Source organism: Cuculus canorus, chromosome Z, assembly GCF_017976375.1.
Source record: "Cuculus canorus isolate bCucCan1 chromosome Z, bCucCan1.pri, whole genome shotgun sequence".
Lineage (NCBI taxonomy): Eukaryota > Metazoa > Chordata > Aves > Cuculiformes > Cuculidae > Cuculus > Cuculus canorus.
Window position 1 is genome coordinate 18,435,001 of NC_071441.1, and position 19,073 is coordinate 18,454,073.

The window sequence follows — 19,073 nt, forward strand, 5'->3', positions numbered from 1 at the left end:
ACTCACATATAAATGGTTTAAATCTACTGACAACAAACTTGCTTTCATTAGTTTATTTTTCGTGGACCCTGAAGAAGTCTACACCCCAAGAAACAGCAAACCCACCTACCCACCCCCAATAAAAGTAATAGCATTTTACTAGCTGCTCCCAGTCTTTAAAAATAAAAAAGTAGAAACATAAGATCTGATTATTCTGGACTTTGTCTCCAGTGCCAGCCAGTATTTAACTACTAGAGAGGGAGTATGAAGAAACAAAATCAAGTCTAAAGTGACATTTCCTTTGATATACCTGCCTCTAGAAATCAAGTTAAGGACTTTTTAACACTGAAGAGCAAAACTAAACCACCAATGTTAAACAGACAACAGGTCAGCTCCTGGCTGTGGCTGCTGCCCTTTTAAAATCCTCTACACGTTTGCCTTCCACATCACTTAACAATCAATTTCACAATTGGCGCATTCTGTGTAAAAAACAGTTTTATTACTTTAAAGCTGCAGATTAAATCCAGAAGAGCTCAAAGGGCTTGAGAGAATCTTAAAGTAGAAGGTAGTTCCTTAACTACCACTTCCATACCATCATGATTTACTTCCTTATCTGCTACTCACTTTCCTCCACTGCAGCTCCCCAAACTGAAGAGCAAACTAACACAAGATGGTTCAAGACAGTCAAAAAGCTGACCACTGCTGAAGAGGTCTTCTGCCCTCCCTGCCCCAGCATACGTCTCTGCCAGCACTAATGCTCCAATGATCTCTCCATGAGCCAATTCAGTTCACCAAAACAGCAGGAAATTAACACAGTAAGGAAAAAAAAAAAGCTGACAGTTTTTCTCCTGGGTTAAGCAAATTGAGCAAGCTCAGCAAAAGGTTGACTAGCATCAGAGACCAGAGAACTGGAGAGAGGGAAATGAGACCTCTGAATTTAGGATGACATTGATTTCTCAAGGGACTTCACTACTAGTCTGGGGTGCAGAGCTGCAAGAGGTTTAGACTGCTCCAACTTCTGGCTGCTGCTGAAAAAGCCCAAGATGCCCCTCCTTGCTCATACATATGTTCCTACTCTTGCCCTTATATATCTATGCTAGCTTTATCTCCAGCAGTTGCATCATTAGCTGATCTACATCTCTAATCACAGGAAGGACACAGTTTATCTGAAGGTTGACAGAGTAAAACAGAATGCAGAACATGATTTTTTCAAATGCATAATGAAATTAAGATCTCTGTACTAGGTAGACAAAAATTCTGCCTTCCTCAGACACAGGCCCAAACTACTTACTAGTAGATGTCTAGAATAAAAATGGTAAAATGGTACAATGACAGAGCAAGCACGCGCTACTACTCTATATATTTCCCCAAACCTCCAACAATTGCCAACAAATCAGGTTCTACATGAGCTAGAATGACACCTATGTGCTTAAGCCACCAAATAAAGACTCTTCCAGCATTAGAAAAATCAACACAAGAAACATTTCCCTGGCTGGACTGCGCAAGCTCAGTGGAGCTCTGAAGACAGTAAAAGGGAATTTCTCAATTTTGCTATTAAACAGCTTCACTATTGAAAGGACATGCATCTCTTCAAAACTTAACATTACTATTAACCATGGTATATGTTAATGTGCCATGGATTCAGCCTAAGCACACAGAAAACCCAAAGCTGACAGCATGTAGTGACTAGATAATGAAATATCTATACTGACTTAGTTCAAACCTAAAAATCCAAATAGTTCAACTGTACAGCTTTTTTATTTGTTACAGTATAATAAATTCTATGTATCAACACTATGCACAATTATAGCACAAGTTATTCAACAACTGCAGTAACACTGGCATCGTGCTAATCACTACTGGCAGAGCTTAAAATATCAGGTCCCAAACCTGCATATTACTTACACATGTTCTTGGGTTTAGTGAACATAAGCACATAAGCTACATAAGCACACATGCAGTACATACTGGGGCCTAAGAGGAAAAGTCACTGGAGGAAGATGAAGGAAGGAAGCAATACAATACTTGACATAGTTATCACAAACTGCCATGTTTTCTTAGCCATGAGTGACCACTTCCCGATTTGGAGAGGATCTCAAGTTTGTGTGTTCATTTTATTGATGGTGACAAGATCATCATGAAAGATAAACTTTGTCTTTTAAGAGTAAAGCTGCAACAACATAAGTATACATAAAATTGTTAGCCCCCCTTGCACCTACAGCTTACAGAACTGAGTTACCATGGCATTTCAGGTTAACTCTGCAAGCTTGGATTTTGTCAGGGATTACTACAGTGAAGACTATGAAAATCAATTACAGTTTGTTTTTTTCTTTGAAGTCCTTCCAGGGCTTCACATTCTGTCCTTCCCTCTCAACAGTTATTTCCATGCTTTTGCACTACAGTCCTAAGATTTTTTTAAAATCCTTCCACAGCAACAACTGAAGTTCCCCTTTTTGCCCTGCTGTGAAAGTCTACCTGTCTACAGCATCCCTGACTACCAGTGGGAGCATGGAGGGAGGCAGAGGAATGGAAGAATCCAATAGATACAACCAGGATGAAAGCTCTTAAGCTATGGGCTACTCAAAAAGCAAAAGATGCTGGCTGGTAGATCAAGATTTTCCTGAAGTACTGCAACAAACAACTTGGACAGTTGGAGGCAAAAAAAAGACATTGAGCCGTTCACCACTACTTTCTGAATGCGATCATCCAACCAATTTCTTATCCACCAAACAGTCCATCCAGCAAATCCATATCTCCCCAATTTAGAGAGAAGGATGTTGTGGGGGACCATGTCAAAGGCTTTACATAAGTCCAGATAGATTACAACCATTGCTTTTCCTGTGTCTACTGATGTGGTTACCCCATCATAGAACACCACTACATCGGTCAGGCAGGACTTGCCCTTGGTGAGGCCATGCTGGCTGCCTCTAATCACCTCCCTGTCCTCCATGTGCTTTAGCATAGCTTCTAGGAGGATCTGTTCCATGGTCTTCCCAGGCACAGAGGTGAAGCTAGCAGGTCAGTAGTTCCCAGGGTCATCCTTTCTATCTTTTTAAAAAATGGGTTTGATGTTTCCCTTCTTCCAGTCACAAGGGACTTCTCCTGACTGCCATGGCTTTTCAAATATCATGGAGAGTGGCTTGGCAACCACATCGGCCAATTCCCTCAGGACTCTGGGATGCATCTTGTCAGGTCCCATAAGACTTAAATATGTTCAGGTTCCTCAGGTGGACAGGAACCTGACCTTCCCCTACAGTAGGAATGTCTTTAACCCTCCCTTCCCCCCCCACCCCCCTTCTTGTTGTCCATTGACCCAGGAGGGGTGAGGAGAGCAGTTGTCAGTGAAGACTGAGGCAAAAAGTGTTGAGTACTTCAGCCTTCTCCTCAACTGTTGATACGAGGTCACTCTTTTCATTCGTCAGTGGGGGTATGTTTTTTTTTTAACCTTCCTTTTCTGATTAACGTACCTGTAGAAGCCCTTCTTGTTAGTCTTCACTTCCCTTGCTGAGTTCAGCTCCAGCTGCACCTTGGCCTTCCTGACCCCATCCCTACACAACCAGGCAGTATCCCCAGACTCTTCACAGGTCCCCTGTCCCTGCTTGCACTGCCTGTGCAATTCCCTCTTGCTCTTCAGTTTGACCAGCAGGTCTTGACTCAGCCACAGTGGTCTCTTCCCTCCCCTGCCTGGTTTCCTACGTATAGGGATGGAGCATTCTTGCACTTTATGGAAAGCATCCTTAAATATTTGCCACCTCTGTTCTACTCCCTTGTCCCTGAGGACCATATCCTAGGGGGTCGTACTGACTAAATCCTTGAAGAGCTGGAGTTTTGCTTTCAATAAAATTAGGGTCCTGACTATACTCATTGCCTGTTCTGTATCCCTTGGCGCCTTGAACTCCACCAGTGCATAATCACTGCAACCCAGGTTGCCTCCAATCACAACGTCACTGAGGAGCTCACTTGCATTAGTGATCATCAGGTCCAGTATTGCATCCCCTGGTATAGATGTGCCTACTTCCTGGGTTAAGAAGTTATCTTTAATGCACTTTAGGAGTCTCCTGGATTGCTTACAGCTTGGCATGCTACTTTTCCAGCATATGTCAGGGTGGTTGAAGTCCCCAAGAAGGGTGAAAGCTTGCAAACGTGAAGCCTCTTGTAGCTGGAGGAAGAAAGCTTCATTGGTAGACTCTCCTTGATCAGGTAGCCTGTAGTATACACCAACCACAAGGCTCCTTTTGCTGCCTTGGTCTTTTTATTCTGACCCATAAACTTTCAGCCTGTGCGTGGCTACTCTTCAAAGACACCTCTTCACCCTCTATCCATTTCCTAATATGGAGGGCAACAACTCCACACCTCCTTCCTTGTCTGTCCCTTCTGAACAGCCTGTAGCCACTGATAGTCACACTCCAGTTATGGGAATCGTCCCACCAAGTTTCAGTAACGGTAACCAGATCATAGCTTTCTAGTAGCAGTAGCTTCCAGCTCCTCCTGTTTGTTGCCCAAATTGTGTATGTTTACATTGAGGCATTTCAGCTTGCCTGTTGGCTGTACCACCTTCTTAATGGAACATTCCTTATTACCCTTAAAGTGTGGATGTTTCCTTGTTGGCAACTACTACCTCAGGAGCTCCCTGCTCATCTCCAGAAGACTTCAGTTGTGTTGTGATATCCCCAGCCTGCTAGGCTTGGGGCAACAGGTGGAGGGCATCCCATCCCTCTAGCCACTGTGTGTCATCCTGCAGCTTGTCACAGGCAAGCCTGATATTATCCTTCTATACCTTCACACCTAGTTTAAAGCCCTGTCAATGGGCCCAGCAAGCTCCTAAGCAAAGACTCTCCCCCCCCTTTAAGAAAGGTGGCTCCTGTCTGATACCTGTAAACCTGGTGCCATGTAAGCCATCCCACTGTCAAAAATCCCACTGTCAAAAAACCCAGTTATTACGGTGACACTAGCCACGGAGACATGTAGTAACAGACTGTGCCCATCTGATCCTTCCAATGTCACTGCCTGTAACTGGAAGAAGGGATGAAAAAATCACCTGGGCCCCAGATTCCCTCATTAGCTGTCCTAAGGCCCTGAAATCTCTTTTCATCATCCTTGGGCTATGTACTGCAGCTTCATCATCTCCCACACAGAAGAGCATTCTGAGGGCCTTACCAGACTAGGGAGCGATATCCCTTACCCAGGCTCCTGGGAGGCAGCAGACTTTCTTATGAGTCAGGTCTACTCAACATATTGGACACACTGTTCCCCTCAGCGGGGAGTCTCATACAACTACAACTCACCTTTTCCTCCTTGTGGCTGTTGTAGTAATAAGGGGGCGGTGTCATTATGGTCTTGGCCCCTCCTCTGATGTAGATGAATTGTCACCCACATTATCCTCTGGTCAGTCCTCCACAGCTACAGCCTCGTATCTATTGTGGAGAGGCAACTGGGGAGGCGTTGGCAAGGAGGGGGGTTTGTTTTCTGCCCTGTTGGTGGACTTGCTTCCACTCACTACTTCCCTTTAAATCGCTGCCTACATCCTGGTGAGAGGAAGATACCAGATCCCTTTGATCAGGGGCTTTTTCCAGTAGTTGTCTTTGTTCCTGTTTCAGGAAACTCAAGGTCTGGTTCCACCAGTCTCTCTCTTGCTCAGACTCCCTGATGCTCCTTAGCTTGTCTACTTCCTCTCACAGCTCTGCCACCAGACTAAGGAGATAGTCCACCTGCTTGCACCTCACACAGCTGTTGCCTCTGCTGCTCTCTGTTTCCACTGCAAGCTGGTGGCACTTCCTGCAGCCTGAGACCTGGACAGCTGCCTGTTTTCCTGGGAGCTCAGTCTGGGCTGACATGTCACTTCTGGCAGGTGCAGAGGATGCAGCCTCCCGCCAGGTGGACACTTCAGCTGGGCTCCGGCTCACCAACTGAACTTGCCTCCTCAGCACGGAGACTGTGCCCTCCCTGCTCACCCTGCCTTCATGAACTGCCCTCTCAAACTGACAAGCCCCACCCTTCTGACGAGGAACGCTCCTGGTTGCTGCGCTCCTAAGGGGCCGCATTTAAATCCCCGATGACTGCTTCTGGGACCACCACCCCTACCCCCCGCCCACCCCCATCACCCACCACATGGCAGCTGCTGGGACGAGTCAGGATCTGCCCACCCCTTGTTCCCTGTTGGGGGGGACGTCCCTGGCTCCACAGAGTGCGTTTTTGCCTATCTAGCGCCCAGCTGCAGAACTTTACCATCCCTACTGCCGATTCTTGACGTTTGAGCCATAACTGTTAACGCAGAACTCCCAAGATTCCAGAATCACGCATTTTACTAAAAGCTTTGATTTTTGGGTTTTTTTTTTTTAGAGTAGGTAATGGGATGGAGGAAGGAATGTGAAGGAGGCAATCTTTTAAAGATCTGACCATTACTCTCTTAAATTTGTGAGATACTTCTAAAAAGTAATCAGTGTTTGGGTCTGCTCTTATGGTAAAACAAATGAAATCAAAACCATTTAAAAAAACCCAAACCAACAACACACCATGCAATTTGCACAGCAACCACTATGCTCTTCTCACATCTTTTTAAGATGTATGGGTACTGTTCAGTACTCCTGAAGTTTACAAGACATCATGCATTGAAACACACACGGAAATAGCAGCGCCCTTCAAACAAGTAGTTGTGATTCTGGAAACTACAGTCAACTTGCAATTAGCCTTCACATAATTATCTGGATAGGTGACTATGTATGCCACAGATGCTACCTCAAACAGCACTATGTAAATGCAGCTGTGCTCTTTTCTCAGCCAGTTCGCATAAAGCAAAATTTTTTATGTGAGACAGAGACTAAGTTAACAAGCCTAAAAGACCAAAGGGGCCTTCAAATGCAAGGCCAGTTTGGGACTTCCTGTGGCTGATACTGGTGCCAGGAGCACTACAGAAGCTATCTAAGACATATCTAAGTAGGTCTGGATCACAACACAGACATTTAGCTAGCACTGAACCCAAGCTTAAGACTCCAGGACCGAGCAAGTAACAACCCTAGATGCACAATGCTCCTGTACTCTGAGAAGGGTTATTTAATTTGGACAGAGTCAGCTTGTACTCAACTGGGTATGCAATAAGGGTGAATATATTCACCCTCCAGAATCTCTGAGCTCTTGAATGTGCAGTGTACACACATTAAATTGCTTTATCATGCTGACTCAGTATAGCTGAGCAGCTCTGCAGATCGTTTCTCAATATCTGTATAACGTATCTCAGCTCTCCCCACTTATTAAGCTAACAAGCAGTTGTTGCATACAATCTTCTAATTATCATGAGAATCAAGAAAGGAGACATGAGCTTCTTGTCAATACACTGATGCCAAGAATCAGAGCTAATACCTATGGCTAATGGGAAACAAGCAAGAAAGCGACCATAATTCATACAGTGAATAGAAATATAAGATTGAGAAAATTTGTGATTACACCAGAGATAGCAAATTTCTTGAGCAACTAAGAAAATTAAATAGTTTTGTGTTTGAATTAGCAATGGAGTCAACATACAGCAAAAGGAGTATCTGCATCCTCTGCAATACTTCATTTGCATTTGTATCTTGAACTTACCAGTAAAATAATTCAAATTAAAAAAACTATTTATATTTCGATTTAAAAATAGACCAACAGTTTTGTGCAACTTGCAGAACTTCTTGTGCAGGAGGTGTAGGGGGTGTGGGAAACCCACAGTCTAAATTGCTGGCAATATTTCGCAAAGAGAAAAAACAGTATCAACACCAGTGTGACAGGCAAAAGAACAATCTTGGGACGATTCCATAGTTTTAGAAAGGTAGTTTTAAAAAAGAGCTCCTTCACAAAAATCAATACACTTTCCCCATAGGTTCATGATGTAAAATTCTATAATCAAGGCTTGTAGATTTGTAATTATGGTATGTCAGCCACATTTAAACAAGAGTGTTAAAAGATTGTTAAAGTTAAACTAACACAATTGCAATGTGAATTGTCTTAGTCTCATTCTAATCTACTGGTGTCACTTCCACTTAATCACATGGAAACTATGGGCAAATTTCAGTGCTATTTTCACATGACCCAACTTACTTTGTTCGCAGTAGTTTTTAAAATCATTGCCAATCTGAAATGAGAATAAGATATTTTTAAAAGTTTTTTTTCTAATCAACTCCCTCAGAGTCCAGCAGGTTGTCCAAGTTTGGATTTACTGACAGTAAGACTATTTTAAAGTGATTAAACCAGAAGTATTGCTTGTTAGGACATAAGCCACAAATACAGCTAACATTATTATGCTCATCAAATCTACTTTTTTTGAGTGACAAGTTAATGAATGTAAGAAGTCATCAAAAGCATGGCTATCAGGTTGGTCAAATAAAGCAGAAGGTTCTCCCCATTTCTAGTTTAAATTTCTTTCACTGATATACACAGCAATGAAAGAGTCATGAAGGCAAGTAAAGTACCCATGACCTACAATACAGTCTCTTGAGAGGGGTACAAAGAATTTATGAGATACAGCTAAAAAAAAATCTAATAGTACAACAACTGCTTTGTTCTTAGTTTTAAGAAAAGCGATGAGTTCAGTAATAATGAGAGAAAAGAATGTGCTACAGCAGATCATTAAAGAAAGACAAAACATTGAAGAAGTTCAATACACCTGGTTCTTGACCCTTACCTTTTTTTATATACTCTTATAGACTGAGCATTGAACATGCTGGAAATTAAGTGTACTTTTCTAAACTGCAGATGCAGAAAAAACTAGGAAAATTAACTGAAGTGTTAAGTCAGTTACTTTATGGCATGTTTACTGAGACTTTATGTGAGTCTTCTTACACACCATGAATAAATAACTATAAATATATAGTTGTTCTAGCCCAAAATAAAAGGACAACGTTAATGTTCCTAAGTTGATTCAAGTCACATGCCCTCTGTAGTAGAGGGTACACATCTTCCAGCAGGAGAAGGAATAGTGGGGTGGAACAGAGCCATACCTCTTTTCTTTTATCTGTGTGCAACCATGACAGAAGCAGAAGCTGCTGCTGTTATCATCTCCTCTGCAGGGAGTGTAAGATAACACTGCTTCTCTTCCCTGCCTTTTTTTCTTTGTAAGTGACCATCACTTACAGTATGCCAGCTGCTGCAGAGTAACTGTAGATGTGCATATTGTTACCACACAACAAATACAAGCTAATTTTACTTGCTTATTCACACAGACATTCTCAAAAAGCAAATCTGAATCCTGTCTGCTGCATTTGTACAATTTCCCTGAAGGTTTTCACTTTCTTTGCACTAGCCCCAAAATGCATACAGCTGTGTGGCTAGCTGGTTCAGGCAGACCTCATCCTTCAAAATAACTTTTTCCCCAGTTCTGATTATTCTGTAGTAGATCAGCTCCTAGCCTCTCAGACTTAGATTAGTTTAAGCCATCATAGACCAAAACCAAGACTTCTGGCACAAGTGGCAATTGTTTCAGTCCAGAGGAACACCTATACAGTAACCTTGAAACATACTGCAACTTATTAAGCATTGGTTTTGAGAGGCCACAGTATCTGTAGTAGGCTTTGCCTGGACTTGTCTTGGCCAACCTACAGCTTTTTTTATGTGTTTAACTGTAGCTGTTATTATGAGTAGGTGACATTTACTTGCTTTGTTTTAATTTTTGCTCAGCTTTGTACAATTGTGTGGTATAAAACTATTGTATTGATTTTTGTTACTAACAAAAAATGAGCAATAGAAGAAGCAGCATAAAAGATCAAATTTGCTGAGAGCAGGAGCGTGGGATGACAGCAGATCCCTTTAAAACACAGACACAGACATAGACATATGCTGAAAAGCCCCCGTGCTATAAACAACTAACCAATAGTCAAATATTGGTCAAAGGAATGCAACCCTGAGAAATGGCTAGAACCATTGTTAGGACTCAATATGTGTAAAAAAGACCATACACAGTAAATCCAGATAAAATGGGGAGAGCAAAACAATGAAGAAAAACTAAGATGTGGTCTTTTTATACGCATTTCTAAATGCAGACTCAGAGAATTACAAAACAATGAACATCATACTTCTTTCAACAAAAGATTTGGGATGCTGAGTACTTGCTTGAATTTGTCCTCTCCATGGTACCTACTTGAGCCAGTGGGCTTAGGGACCCAGAAGGCCAGCAAAAAAGTGAGTGTAACATCAGAGAAAGGGTTCTATTAGAAGCCTTTGTGTATGTTAATTTTGACTGTATATTGTTTGAACTGTGTTAGTATTATTGTAACTATACGAATATCCAGTGGATATTTAAGCAACCTACTCTGCAACTCAGATGCAACAGGCTTGTAACAAAATCAAAACCAGTATCCATGGATTTCATAAGTCAATTAAACAAACAGAAGAGCCACACTAAGCAGTAAAGAAATTGCTCCCCTAGGACAACAACCACTGCTAAATTTTAATCTCTTGCCCTCAGCTCTCTCAGACGCAAACTGCAGAAGCAAGGCAATGGAGAAAAAGAACATGTAAGCTGATCTCAAGAGCTAGAAGCACTACAGACAATGACATACAGACACTGAGATAGCTCGACACAAAGATGTCTGCATCCTTAGGCCAGTTCCAGGTCCAGGAGGACACAGCCACATGGTACAGCATTCACATATGAATATGCAGATTTACACCAGCTCTGCTGGCATCTCCGTGCAGTTGTTGATTGCCTAGTAAAGACATTCCCTTCACTGCATCCTAATCTATGAACACAAGGAAAAAGCTTGTTCAGGTAACTTTTGCGATGATTTATTATTAAGCAATGGTCACATGAAATGCTATTCAATATTACCACACAATTTTCAAATTATCAAACAGTGCAATAAGCCAGTAGTGAATCTTCTACAAATTACAAATTCTACAAAAGTAAAATTGTCTTATTAGATAGAACAGTTCTCTCAATAGTTTCTAGACAAATAAGTTATACTTTTAGCTAACAAAACCAATGCTTAATAAGTAACCAATGCTAACCTAAGTAATTCTAGTTTCCCCAGACCTCAGAATGCTTTATCTATAAAAACCAGCACAAAACAATAGTCTTTTAGAAATGCACTTAAGTCAGTTACAGTGTTCCTGTCCAACTAAACCAGTAGCCATACCACAGGTTATGAAACAACCCAAAGCAAAATGTGGCTACCAAGCAATTCAGTAAGACAGCACTAAAGCTTTACAGCTTAAAAATAACGCACAAGTTCATGATTTATAGTCCTGCATAGTGACAGGAAATTTGACCTCGCAAGCATATAATCAATGTCTTGCAGCAGTACTTAAGAACTGCTCCTCATCTGGAACCTAGGAACTCAAAAGTGCCTTTATGTGGCATAAACAACAATAAATCTGTATCTATTTTACCTTTTTAGTCTTCAAGTCCAACCTTTCAAAGCTATCAGGTATTAGAAAGTATGCCCACCCTACTGCGAGTCTGTTACTAACTGTAATTATGTATGTCATAACAGAAAGTTGATTCTATGGAACTGGACCATTTACAACCCTGACCTGGCACACATACCAACTCCTGTCTCTGCCTGAGCCAGCACAGTCCTGGTAGGATGTAGCCTTATCAACACCTTGGTGATTGAACATTTGATGTCACAGCCTTGGGTTTCATAGGATCATAGAATCACTAGGCTGGAAAAGACCTCGAAGATCAGGTCCAACCATTCCTATCTGCTAGTAAACCACGTCCCTGAGCACCTGTCTACCAGTATTTTAAATACCTTCAGGGATGGTGACTCAACCCCCTCCCTGGGCAACCTGTTCCAGTGCCCAATGACCCTTCCTGTGAAAATTTTTTTCCTGATATCCAGTTTGAACCTCCCCTGGTGCAATCCCTTAGAAGGATTCAGACAATCCCTTGTAGTGTAAAATCACTTTTACACAATCCCTTAGAAGGATTTGGACAGACAAACTACAACTGTTCTTCAAAATTAAGACTGTTAAAACCAAGCATAATGGAAACGGAGGTGATGGGTTTACCACTGGTTCTGCCTAAGAACTTTTCACACCAGAAATTATCTGTTTATCAGCAGAAGGTGTCCCTGCACGTGGCAGGGGGATTGGAATTGGATGACGTTTAAGGTGCCTTCAACCCAAACCATTCCATGATCAGCTTTTGTGGTAATACAGGAGACCTCATGCCTTGGCCAGGTGCCCAACAGACTGCCCTGTATATGGGCAGGGCATCGCAGCTCCCCAGGGATCTCTAAGCTGGTGAGGGGGCTGGAGAACAAGTCTAGTGAGGAGCGGCTGAGGGAACTGGGGTTGTTTAGCCTAGAGGAGGCTGAGGGGAGACCTTATTGCTCTATACAACTACCTGAAAGGAGGTTGTGGCTAAGTGGGTGCTGGCCTCTTCTCCCAAGTGACAGGACGAGAAGGAAAGGCCTCAAGTTGCACAAAGGGAGACTGAGGTTATACATTAGGATAAATTCCTTCACAGAAAGGGTTATGGGGCACTGGCAGAGCTGCCCAGGGCGGTGGCTGAGTCACCGTCCCGGGCAGATGAAGTGCTCATAGATACGGTTTAGCAGTGGAAAGGTACGGTTGGACTCGTCGATCTCAAAGGTCTGTTCCCACCAAGCGATTCTCCGATCCCAGCCCGGCAAGGGCACATCAGGGAATCTCGGTTTAACTACTGTGTCGGACACGAGAGGCCTGTCCCGACGCGGGGGCGGCTCCGGGGCCTCCTCCGGGCCGGGGCCCGGGCCGGCCCGGTCCCCACTCGCCGCCGGCTCTGTCGGGCCCTGCCCGGCCCGGCCGCGCTCTCACTCACCGCCTTACGACGCCGGTTTTGATCTTGATCTGCCTGAGACGCGGGTCGGCCATGGTGCGGACCGGTCAGCGGCGCGTATGCGCGTGCGTGGGGCGGGGCGGGGCGCGAGGCGGGAGGCGCGGCCCCGCCCCCTAGCGCGCGCCCGGGCGGCCTCGCTCCGAGCCCCGCCCCTCCCGCTCGGGCCGAAAGGGCGTGTGGGCGGGGGGGGTGCGTAGAGGTTGGTGTGGAGCTTTGGGAGCGCGAGGCGTTTGCCAGGGCTGGGAGCGGTCCGCGTGGGTGCAGGCAGAGCTGGGACAGGAGCGGTTCACACCCGCGGGCGGGTGCGTCGGCGCTCCCGGCGGTCTTGAGCAGGTTCTGATACTCTCCAAGGACTGGGTTTGATGTCATTGTGAGCTCCACAACAGTCAAATCTGTTGCTGATGTGGAGCCTTGGAGTCAGCCCTGCCTGCTCTTGCCTTTGGGACAGGGGCAGGCTGCAAACAGGTGATCACAGCAGAGACACCTGCTCAGCACAGGTCACACTGCACGCCACTGTCATCTCCAAAGAAGGAGCAGATTTAGTGTAGTTAAAATAATACCAACACAGTTCAAAACAGCACGCTATCAGACATTCTGTCTGACTTCAAAAAATACAATTACTTGGATGAAATGTTACTTTAGCTTAAGCTAGGAAGCTTTCAGAGAAGAGGAGGCTGAGGGGAGACCCTATCACTGTCTACAGCTCTCTAAAAGGAGGTTGTAGAGAGGTGGGTGTTGGTCTCTTCTCCCATGTGATAGGATGAGGGGGAATAGCCTCAAGCTGCGCCAGGGGAGGTTCAGACCGGACCTTAGGAAAAAGTTTTTCACCAAAGGGGTCACTGGGCACTGGGAGAGGCTGCCCAGGGAGGTGGTTGAGTCACCATCCCTGGAGGTGTTTAAAAGATGAGTGGATGAGGTACTTAAAGATATGATCTAGTGGTGGATAGGAATGGTTGGACGTGATCTCAGAGGTCTTTTCCACCCTAGCGATTCTATGATTCTAAATCAAAACATTCCACGTTTTGTAATATTGACTACTTCTTGTGTCAGGGCTGTACCATCGCTGCAGTGAGCAGCAGGGCTGGAGCATGCAGCAAAGCCCACCAGGGTCTGTTCGCCATTTATGTGTCAGCACATATACCAAGAAAGCTCAAGCCACCTTCAGAAGCAGCAAAAGGTTATTCTGAGGTGGTGTGGCTGGCACTGTGATGGTCTTGGGGGTGGGGTGTGAGCGGTGGCCTTTGCTCCCAACCCCTGGCAGTGCGGTTATCTTAGAATCACAGAATTGTAGAACATCCTGACTTTGAAAGGACCCAGAAGGATCATCGAGCCCAGCTCCTGTCCCTGCATAGGACAACACCAACATTCACATTGTATGTCTAAGGGCATTGTCCAAATGCCACTTGCATATTGCCAGGCTTGGTGTCATGACTGTTTCCCTGGAGAACCTGTTCCAGTGCTCCACTACCCTCTGGGTGAAGAACCTTGTCCTAATATTCAACCTAAACCTCCACTGGCACATCTTCCTGCTGTTGCTTCAGGTCCTGTCATTGGTCACCAGAGAGCAGAGATCAGCACCTGCTCCTCCTCCTTCCCTTGTGAGGAAGCAGTAAACTGCAATGAGGTCTCCCCTCATGTTCCTCCAGCTTCATTTAACTAACTTCGTTTGTTAAGGCAAGCACCATTCTCAGGCACCAAGCTAGTTGCATATTCATCCCCTTTCCCCTTGTTATCATGGCCTGAAGGTCCTAAGCACCAATCATAGAATGACAGAAACATTAAGGTTGGAAAAGGCCTCTAAGATCAAGTCCAGCTGTCAGCCCAGTATTGCTGTACCTACCAAGCCATGCCAAACTAATTTCTTCTTCCCCTCTTTGCTGGCTTCAAGGTTCTTGTGTGCCAGGCCGATTATTCCCTCCCTTACTGGCGTTGGAGGTCCTAGGCACCTTGCCAACCCAGTATTGTGGATGACCCTGCCACAGAACAGGGATACATAACAGCACCCAGAGCACTGTCAGTAAAACCAAACAATTACAAAACCTGAGGGTCAAGCTGCACCAGAGCTGCTTCTGGTGAGCTGTGCTTGGTGCCCAAGGACACCTCTGCCACTGTCTGCTTCCTCCAAGGACAGAGTGACTGACTCATATTCTTTTACATCATTTTCAAGTCTGAATTAGGATTGTCATATTGATACAGCAAGCCATGTATTAAGATCTGACCCAATCTGCAGAGGGTCCAGATGATTAAAAACCATAAGTTAAGTTGTATCGTCAATTCTGTATTATGGCACTTAAAGATCATACTACACTGATTCTGCTTATGGAAATCCTGTGCCATTCTAATCCTAAATCCTATGCTCTACCAATCATAAAATTCTATTAATAAAATAAAGCTTTAATTGTAATTAAAACTTAGCACATGGTTGTTCTGCCAAGGATCCCTAAAAGAACCTGTTTGTCCCCTCAGTGTAAGGTTACTAAGTAGAAACAAATAAAGAGGCAATATTAGCACTGGTAGCTCAGTCCTAGAGTTATAACTGGCTGATGGTTCAAATGCTGTTTTCCTTTGTGATTATATTTAGTTGAGGCTAACCATTTAAGGGGTCAAATTCTAGAAGAAATACCCATTGGGTCTGTTTGAAAGAATTTCCCCTGAATGTGCATTTAAATTGATAAGAAAATTTTAAAAAATCTTCATTAAATAGATATGAAAGATAAATATAGTTTCAGTGGAATACAGTTCAGGAAGTTCTGCAGAGACCTTTTTTTCACCCCACATCCTCTCATCCTATTTAGTTGCTTGCCTTGGCTGTTGACACTACCAGTGACCAATATCTCTTGAGAAAAGCTGGCTGCAGGGGAAGATGTCACATTGCTTTTAGTGACGTGCCAGTTACAGGTTATTAACCAGCATCCATGGGAGTGCAGCTGACATCATCAGGCCCTGTTCAGACATGGCAAGATCAATCGAGTTCATGGAGTTGTGTCTCATCTGCAGAGGAGGATGAATGTGACCCTGTTACAGAGCCCAGCAAGCCTGCCTGGGTACCTGCGAGCCAGGCTAGACCAAACACAGCCCTGGCTTGGCAGGTGTCTCTGCCAGGAGGTGGAGGTCTCAAAATCAACAGCCTGCATAACAGCATGAATGACTAGGACCTGGAAACAAGTTCACAGATGTACGTTGTATTTGATATGCAGATCTGTCATCACCCATGCGGGGGGGGGGGGACACACACACGGAGGAAGCAGAGCAGTATTCTGGCAGGCATAAGCATTTCTTACTGCTACAGAAACTCAAATCTGCTTAATCTGGCTTTGGAAAGCTTTATCAAGTCGTGCTGGGGCTGAAGTTATTCTCTGAACAATTCCAAGGCAGCACTATTTCCACTTACATTACATTGCCTTTGAAAATACATGCCAGGGCAAGGAAGCTGCGTTGCCACTGTGCATCTACACATCAATTATTTTTTCAAACATAGTCTTAGATGTCATTTCTGTATTTGACATAGTTGCTCCATAAGTGAGAAGGCCAACAACAAATAACAGTTTGAAAATAAAAATCGCTTAGAAGCAGCAATGTTAAGAAAAGTATCTCATGTTTCCAAGTGCTACAAATGTTTTATTTCTAGCTCCAAGACTTTAACTCACACCAGTGACAGTGTTTAGGCTCAGCTGCTGAATTTCAGAAGTAGAATGCAATTGTTTTCTTACAGCTAATTCAGATAACTAAACAGATGATGATATACCTGATCTGAGTTCATATTTGAGCACATATGATGATAACTTGAGAAAAATGTTACTGGCAGATACTGAAGTATATTGTAAAAGCATGTCTAAAATCATCATCCACGTTATTATTAATATGTATTTTTATTAGTATCTGAAAATTATAAATTAACACTTCAAAATCTAGTAATTTTATTTCTGTGGCTCTGGATATCTGAATATCCAGGAAATTATGTGTAATGCTTTCCAGGATAGACACTCCTATTTTAGTTGATTATGTGTTGTTTTGTGTTGTTTTGTGTTTTTTTTTTCCAGAACTCTTTTGAAATAATTTCTAGCCTAGTCATTCATAAATATGTTTCCATGTGAATTAGTGAGGTTACACCAGAGTTGAATACACTCTGTTATGAAGATTGTGCATCATGTTGTGCCTTTTAAGTGGTACAGACACTTGATTTCTTCAATGGATTTTGGCAGCATTCTGCTTGTGTTGAAGGTTTTTCGTAGGATTTATTAGTCTTACCTCAGGCAAGTGCTTAAAAGTAATGTCCTGATGGTCTAGCTGTGCTGACATACAGAACAAATCGTCTGCATGTGGGACACTTACACTTACCTTTACCTATTCTCCTATATTGCTCCCTCCCAACATCTAACATGTAAAGCTCCAGCTGCTGTGAATATGACACAGCTCCTCTCCTCTGACCACTGTCATCTGATCACCTCATCTTTCACTTTACTTCACATAAGGAATACTTCCAACTCCTTTTGTTACATGTTTTGCACAAATTTACTTGAGTGGGTGAAATTGTTGCTGCCAACATACTATGACTTCTATCTAAAAAAATACAGCTAAGTCTTGTTTATTTCTGCTGGATAAGAGCACATGTACTGATTACTACTCATTCCAATTTCACTTAAGAACGAAGGACTGGAAGCAGCTAATCAGCCTGATGAGCTCAGATCTCTGCACACATAAACAAGTATGTAATCGTAATAGATGTTTAATCTGAAGTGTTCACAGTGCACCCAATTCACATGCAAGGGAGCGCACCAGGTTGAAAAACACTTCCTATACCTCATAACATTCTCTGTGGAAGAGCAGCTTAAGAAGTTAATACCACACATATGCTTCATCACAAGAAAACAGCAGACATTGCAGTATGCCACAAGTCCCTCTGTTGATAACAATTCCCAGTTAATATGTCTCCCAATTAAAGACTACCCTTACGAAACACACAACTTCTAAGCTGTGAAAATAGTAAGTCTCAATAATCTTGTATTCTCGTCATATCCCTTCCTCCCTTTTAAATTTGTTTTTCTCGGCTTCAGTAAGGGAGTTTCTGAAATAACAGGGCTATTGCAGTGGAGTTGTGTCATACTGCTAGTTCATTTGGACTATAGACCCAACAGATTTGTTGTCTGATATAGTTCAAATTAGAGGTATTATCCCAATTTCATCTGAGCTGGTGAGGTCAGAGCATACCTTGTGGAAATAGTTACAGCCACCTCTAAAGTCCACTAAAACCCAGTGGCAGTTTCCATTATCTTGTCCATTACCAGTTGCTTAGACAGCTTGAAAAAGCCATGGCCATAGCTATGCCAAATATACATTTGCTTCAGCTGTGGACTGAGACTATTACTTTAATCAGTAAATGCTCAGTGATCTTTTATACTATTTTGTTTATCCATCAAAACCATCTGTGCAGTTTGAATATAGTTTCATTTTCATTTATGATAAGACAAAGGTGGAAATTATTTAATCTTCAAATTTTATCTTTTTTTTTTTGTAGGAAAATCTAATTTATTCAGCCTCCCTAAGGGCTATTACATAAATACAACTAGATTTTGAATAAAAGTTAGAAGTCTTTCGTTAATTTTTATATAGATGGATATATATTCAGTGGATAAATTACAGCTTGCTAGCGCAAAACTAGGCACCATTTGAGTGCACAAGAATGAATTTCCTTGTTTATGAGCATACAACATAGTATCAGTGTAGTGCAGATCTTTTGACGCACTTTCTTATTAGGTGATCATCACTAGTCAGAATGGTCTTCCACAGACATCCACCTCAAAGTGGTTAGAGGGTTGTTCGATGTCACAAATACAGGCAAGTAGCACAGGCCATGGAGTGGGACAAAGACAAACTGAGCTGTTGCTGCAGAGTTTGCCAGATGTCTACTGTACACAGAGAATGAAGTGGGAGCTGTGTTTTGTTACAGCACAAACTCTATTGTGTTGGAAAGTTAGGTAAAGGAGGAAGGAGACGTGATACAGAAGCTGAAAAGGGTCAAGGCAAATCCAGTCCTCTTTCTGCCTTTGTACCTGCTCCAAACACCAAGGGGATAGATTCTGATTTCATCTATGCTTTTGTGAAAAGGAAGCAGTCCACTGGGATGTGGTGGTATAAAATGTGAAGGAAACCTACTAATCTTCAGCAAAGTTACAGTGACAATACAATTTACCCTGGGTAGAGAAGGCAGCAATGGTGATTCCTCAGATATTACAGTACTGGGGAATGCAGGTCACAAAGCAGCCCTCTCATACAGTCTGAGGGTCTGTGCCTGCAATAAATGATAAGC

General features: G+C 43.2%; 1 protein-coding gene across 1 annotated transcript in view; it reads right to left on the bottom strand.

Annotated features, from left to right (window-relative positions):
- Positions 1–12,896, bottom strand: part of TBCA (tubulin folding cofactor A) — a 33,258-nt gene extending 20,362 nt beyond the window's left edge. The window contains exon 1 of the mRNA XM_054054620.1: positions 12,749–12,896. Coding sequence (XP_053910595.1) covers positions 12,749–12,801 — 53 coding nt within the window. The 5' untranslated portion in view covers positions 12,802–12,896. The remainder of the gene's footprint in view (positions 1–12,748) is intronic.
- Positions 12,897–19,073: the final 6,177 nt, after the last annotated feature.